This window comes from Triticum dicoccoides, chromosome 3A, assembly GCF_002162155.2.
Source record: "Triticum dicoccoides isolate Atlit2015 ecotype Zavitan chromosome 3A, WEW_v2.0, whole genome shotgun sequence".
Lineage (NCBI taxonomy): Eukaryota > Viridiplantae > Streptophyta > Magnoliopsida > Poales > Poaceae > Triticum > Triticum dicoccoides.
Genome location: NC_041384.1, coordinates 146,661,756 through 146,668,235, shown reverse-complemented (window position 1 = coordinate 146,668,235; position 6,480 = coordinate 146,661,756). Strand labels below are relative to the sequence as shown.

Genomic DNA, 6,480 nt, shown 5'->3' with positions numbered 1-6,480 from the left:
CTAGAACTAGATTAAGCCACCGTATGAATCAATCATGAGGGCATCTTACGGATCAAAAACCCAAGATGACAATACTTGAATCAATGCATTATGCCTAGCTAGGGCATAAAACGATAGCGCTTGTTGGGAGACAACCCAATTAATAAAATGTATTTTTGCCTTTTTTCTTTCTGTTCTTCAGTGTTCACACAATTATGCTATTGTTATGACTATATACCACATACTACATACTATGCTTATATACTCTCCGATTTGATAGATAATACATACAACAAACAAAATTCAAGTGGTGGTAACTACCATCGTGTGGTAGTAATACTATTCGTCATCCAGGTTGCATAATAAGTTATTCTCACCCGAGGTAATCTTACAATCGTTTCATAAATAAATTAGTATTTGGAATACAAATAATTACATTCATATTGATTCCCTATGTAAAATTTGGCATAAGAAAACAAAAATATAGATCATAAAACCAGAAAAATGCATTTTATGTATATTTTACAGTATGATTTTATGTTTATAATTTTATGTAGCACAAAATATTTTTTATGGTGATTATATATTTTTTGTTGCGTTCTCTTTTTACGTACGAAATGAGATAAAAATTAAGAAACGTAAATTAGGATACATTGATGTCAAAATAGATAGGTGAAGAATAACTATTACTCACACAGGGTGACGAATAGTCAACCCCTATATATATAAGTATTAAAAATTGTGATTAAATTTCTCCTATACATTGATTTTTGGGCTATTTTCAAGATTCGGCTATTAAAAAAGTTATCATCTTAAAAACACATATGAAAAATGTCATGTTATATAGGATAGAAAATGATGCATGTCGCCATTGAAAAGTGCTACCTACAATTTAAATTCAAAACGTCACATTCCAATATTTTAAATTGTCATGCTACCTTCCATAAAATTAAGAAGTTGGCTACAACATGGTATAGGGAAACCTGACACGACACGAGAGCCGATGCGTCCGTTGGGATATGGCAGAAACCTGACGTTCGCCAGACGACATTTCGGAAAAGTTTTACTCACCTGTCAATAGCAAATGCCAATAAGTAAATGGGAAAACACCACAACAACGACAACAACAGATACTCTGAAGTGAATTAGTTAGCAAGGTAAGTGCAATGTTATCTGGAGTTTTATCTTCATGTTTTAGTAGTTCCAAAACTGTTAGGTCTTAGCTTTGTTGTGTCATCAGGTTTTCATCTTATAATGCTTGTGCCGATTCGGGTCGAGTACAATGTTTTTTAAAATACGGTACAATCGAAGTCGCTCGCATACACGAGCATCAAGTCACCCATATGAACGCACACCTACACACCCTACACATATGAGAACTTATGAGAGACTGAGCCGGCATAGCATCTTGAGATTTTTACGAAGTCTCCATCGACACATCGCAGTCGACAGGAGCATCTCCTCCCAGTGACAGACATCACTGAAAGTCTGAAATAAATATAGAAATAATGCAAGCACCAATGTTTTTTTGAAACGGAGGCAAAAGTCCATTAAATAAGCAGAAGAGAGTTGCATGGTTAATTAATGGAATAGAAGGGCTAAAACCGTCATAAATCGCCGAGCGGCACACAAAAATATCCTACACACCTCAACAAGGAGGGCCTCGTCAAGATACACTCGGACGTCATCGGCGTCTCTTCTTCCCAACAGGCGTCATCGCCCTACCTAGACTCCGAGCAAGTGACTCCGACTTCGCCGAAGACGAATGTCGACCCCACCCGCATCGTAGAGGCAGTTTGGAAACACAAGTCGAACCGTGCCATGCCCAGCCACCCGCACCGAAGGCTACGCAGCTCCAACTCCGATGGAGAGCTCCGAAGAAGAACTATGCATGGTTGGCACCGTGGGAGACCACCGAACGAACAACCTGTTGCATGCCATCGTTGCCATAGGGGCCCCGCCGCCGCAATTCCGACTTCACTGTACCAAAACAACTCGAGGTAATCACACGAACACGACGGAGAAGAGTCGGCTACCGCATCTGGTGTCACGCCTCCGACTTCGCTTGGCATGGCCATCGTTGCCACAGAAGCCTTGACGCCAACAACCACCATCTTCCACTTGTCCCTCTTGCCAATGCCCCGCTCCAAAGACAAAGCCCTCGAGAGGGGATACGATGTCAAGACGCCGTCTTCGTCTGATCACATGAATCTAGGTTTTCCCCCGGAGTTGCATCGACCGCCCTGAGCGCGAGGGGTGAGAAAGCAAGACAACGATGCCTCCAAGAAGGTCCACGACGCCCACAGGCGTTACCATCGCTGGTCATAGGCCGAAGACCAAGATAGGGTTTTCACCCGAGCTTCCAAACACCACCTCAACGATCCACACCGGTGTTGGCAAGACCATCAAACCAAGGCCAACCCGTCAACAAAGAGACACAGAGCAGCCAGCCGCACCTCGGGGAGGCCACCGGTCGCTAAAACAGCAGCCGCCGTGTCAGATCTGCCCACGACAGACTAGGAGCAGAGCCATCGGACGTAGCAACCGCTGCCGAGCACCATGCCTGCCAGGGAGCAGGGAGCGCCACCCAAAACTGAATACAAGCACCAATGTCAAATCCAGGTTTTCAACTTTGATGAACCGCATATATACCACTGTCCTCCTAACCATACAACTACAGATTAGGGTTTTGATGCTTTAAGCCTGCTTTCTCCCTTTCCAGCCCGGTTAGAAAAGAACACAACAACAAATGTGTATATTGTTTCTCCGTCTCTCTAGGCTCCCCAGAAACAATCTAGTTTGCTCTTATACGCAAATTAACATCTGACGGCAATTCATTCTCGCCAGCATTTCTGAAGCTCAGAGCGTAGGACGATGCTCCAATTCTCTATTTCCTGGAAGTTCCTGTACCGGCGCAATCGACGGCTATTATGAGCGCGCAGAGGTCATGGTCGCCTACTGTTTCCGGCAGCGGACAGGAATCTGCACAGTGAGATGTGCAGGTCACCAAATCAACTACAGTCCACAGCGGCAGTTTCAACTTTGAGAGCACCGCGTAGAATTGACTAGCTGCCACGCCGAGCCGCGGGTTCTTTCAAGGAAAGAAAAAGGAAAAAGGATTGAAGGAACATCATGATTGCCATGATTCTACAGCAAAAAGAAATGCATTCCTCGGTCATAAGTAAGAAATTATCAGCCGATCGACTGTCTCAGCGCCGGTACTCGCGCTCGCCTGACAGAAGCCCATCGACTTTTATCAGATCAGATTCAGTGTAGCATGCATCTCCTGTGCTGTGCTGTGTGCTCCAAGAGGCAGACAGAGATCATTGTGATCCGTGAGTACGCACGCACGCACAAGGCGTTTGTTTCTCTGAGGAAGAAGAAGAAGCCATCCGAGTCGTCTCCAGGATCGGATGCTTTGATGATGTGCACAAAATCAAGTGACGATTGAATAGATAGGCGTTTTGTCTCTAGTCGGACGGTCGTTGAACTCCGATTAGATAAAGCTAGATTTACCATCCGCAGCACAGCCCAGCCCATCCCGCAGCGAGGAGGAGGACACGAAGCAGTTCATGCCGAGCATGTGCAGCCAAAGCCCACGTCACTCGTGCCATGTGATCCATCGCAGCATAGAAAATCCCAACTGAGAAGTCTGGTCACTCACAGTTTCAGCAAAATAAATTCGAAGAAATCCGGTGGCTACCTATTTCCTCGTTCGATGCTGGCGGCTGATTGGGCGACGAGCGGGCGAGATCACGCGAGACCCGCCCCAGACGGCACACGGACACGGGCCCCGCCGAAACCGTCGGGCCCCACCGCGGCCACTGGCCCCTCGCCTCTGACCGCCTGCCGCTGCTCATGAGCTCATCTATTACCCCAGCGATGCGAGGCAGCGGCGCCACCACCTTGTCCTCCTCCTCCCCGAAAGGTAAAAGCCTCCCCCGAAAGAGTCTTTTTATTTGAGTGTGGAGAGAGACAATCAAGAGAAGTAGAGGGGTGAGGGAGTGGAGTGAGCTCGGCCTCTCTGGGCGTGATGGAGTCGTTCAGCCTTCTCAAGTACCTGCGCGGCGGAGCGGTCGCCGGCAACCAGCGCACGGCCGTGCCGGCCACGACCATTGCCGCGTTGGCGTGTGAGGAAGGTGGTGAAGGGGGTGGAAGTGGTGGGGGCGCGGACGTGGTGGAAGACGACGCGGCCTTCTTCGACCTCGAGTTCGCGGTGCCGGGCGACGAGAGCGCCGCGTCGGACGCGGAGGAAGAGAGGGTCGAGTTCAACTTCTCCGTCGCCGGCGATGCCGCGTCCGGCGGCGAGGTGGTGGCCGTGGAGCCGGTGGTGCCGGTCAGTGAGGCTGAGAACGGCGTCGGGAAGGAGGCGGAGCCTGCTGCGACGGCGGAGGCCCCGGCGGCGTCGTTCCTCCGTCCGGCGACCAAGTTCCGCGTGCTTCTGCTTAAGCTGAGGAAGCCGAAGGTTCCCGTTCCGGCGGAGGGCAACGCGGGTGGTGCTGCCGGCGGTTCCCCGGCGCCCAAGACGAACCGCTTCTTGATCAAGTTCCGGGTGGACGACGCGCCGTTTGTGTCGCTCTTCACGCGTGACAACAGCTCTCGCACCTCCGACGCCGGCGCTGGCACCGGCGCGGCCAGGCCGGCGGTGCAGGCACCTCAGCCTTCCGACGCGGTGGCGATCACCGCCGAGGAGCGGCGCTTCGCCAAGGAGGTTATGCTCAAGTACCTGAACAAAATCAAGCCCCTGTACGTCAAGGTCTCCCGCCGCTACGGCGAGCGCCTACGGTTCGCCGGCGCCAGCGAGGGCGAGGAGACGGACGCGGAGCCCGAACCCTCGCCGTCCCCTTCCGCGACACCCTCCCCCGCCCCCTCCCAGCCTCGTGCGGCACCTGCCCCGCCGCCACAGCCCGTCGTCGTCGCGTGCGGCGTGCGCGCTCCGCGCGCCAGCGTGCCGGCCGGCCTGAAGCAGGCGTGCAAGCGCCTCGGCAAGAGCCGCTCCGCGTCCTCCGCCGTGGCGGCCGCGCCGTCGCCGTCGGCCACATCACCGACCCCCGCGCAGCCGCAGCGCCGCGACGACTCGCTGCTGCAGCTGCAGGACGGCATCCAGGGCGCCATTGCGCACTGCAAGCGCTCCTTCAACGCGTCCAAAGGTACCACAAGCCCCACTCATTTCCGTCCCCGCGTCCTGTGACATTCAGGTCCATAGATGATAACATCCCTCTGCTTTCTCTCACAACCCCGTAGGGTCCGAGTCGCCGCTGCTGAGGTCCATGACGGAGCCGAAGGCCGACGGCGCGGCCGACACCAAGGACGGCGTCGACGGCGCGTGAGCCGGGCCGTCCGGACCCCGGAGTGGCGATCGCCGTACTCAATCAAATCTTAGCCTAGATGCTAGTAGCATTTTTAATACTACTATTAGTTGGTACTCGCATCATGATGCCGGATTAAGAAAACGTGCGTGCATACGTGTGCGCTCTACTCTCTTGTCTTAACGTGGCAAAAAGCTTGTCTTTTCGGCCGCGATGAACTCCTAGCGTATCCCCTCGCCGCCGTCTGGATGCAATAATCTGGCGGTGCTAGTACGAGTAGTATGCATGTAAAATATTTCCGTGCCCCCAATGTGAAGTCGCTTTTCTAGTAAACTTCTTGCTAGAAGTTGGCATTGCATTCGAATTTTCACATCTTTTCGTGTGTAATGCGACTGGTCTGGGCCGAACAGCGACAGTGCAAGGGTGTGGCTTGTGTAAACACAAGGTCGCTGAGAAAAGAGGGGTTTGTCGGACGGGGCAGCTTTAGCACGAGGCTGCTGTCCCGTGGAATTCGGGGAAAACCATGGAGCAGGACGGAGAAAGGCTGATACGCGGCCGCGCTTTCCCAGCCGATTCTGCACGCACGCCCGGGCCGGGCTCTGTTCCGGCTCGAGAAAGGCGAGGCGTGTGCGACACCGCGCGTCGCCGTCGACCGAAATCCGCTGCCTTTTGTGCCGGTCGACGACGCACTGCGCGGCACGGCCCGTCCTCTTTCTGTCCGCTCCGAGGCGTCCCGCCGGGCTTGGCGCGGCGCGGCGTGCTCGCCTCCGTGCCGTCCCGTCCGCCCGTCGCGTCGGCGGCATGGGGGCCTTGCCTTGAGGCGTCTCGGTCGCCGCGAAAGGCGTGGAGGGAGGAGAGGAGGCGGGCCGTGGACGGACGCAGCGCAGTCTGGGCGTGCTCTGGCCCGGTGCCCGCGGCTGGCTGGCTAATCTTTACGTGGAGTGTCCGTGGGTTTGTCCCGGCGCGCGATTGTGTGGTCACTCGCCCACGCGCGTGGGGATGGCGCCGCGCCGCGCGGCGGGGAGGACGCCCTGCCACCGTGCCGCGTGACGGCCTGAGGACTGGTCACCACGGTGCGCGTGTGCGCCGGGCATGGCATGCTTGCCATTTGGCGCAGGGCGTGGCTACTCATACGAGTCATACCTCCTGGTAGTGGTAGTATGCATGCAGACTTGCCCCGAGTATGTACACG

The 6,480-nt window shown here is 53.8% G+C and overlaps 1 protein-coding gene across 1 annotated transcript; it reads left to right on the top strand.

Moving 5' to 3' along the window:
- The first annotated feature begins 3,886 nt into the window (after positions 1-3,886).
- LOC119267648 (probable membrane-associated kinase regulator 2) lies at positions 3,887-5,660 on the top strand. The gene is made up of 2 exons (XM_037549079.1): positions 3,887-5,129; positions 5,224-5,660. Exons 1-2 carry the CDS (start codon positions 4,013-4,015, stop codon positions 5,307-5,309), a joined length of 1,203 nt encoding a protein of 400 aa, XP_037404976.1. The 5' UTR covers positions 3,887-4,012; the 3' UTR covers positions 5,310-5,660.
- Positions 5,661-6,480: the final 820 nt, after the last annotated feature.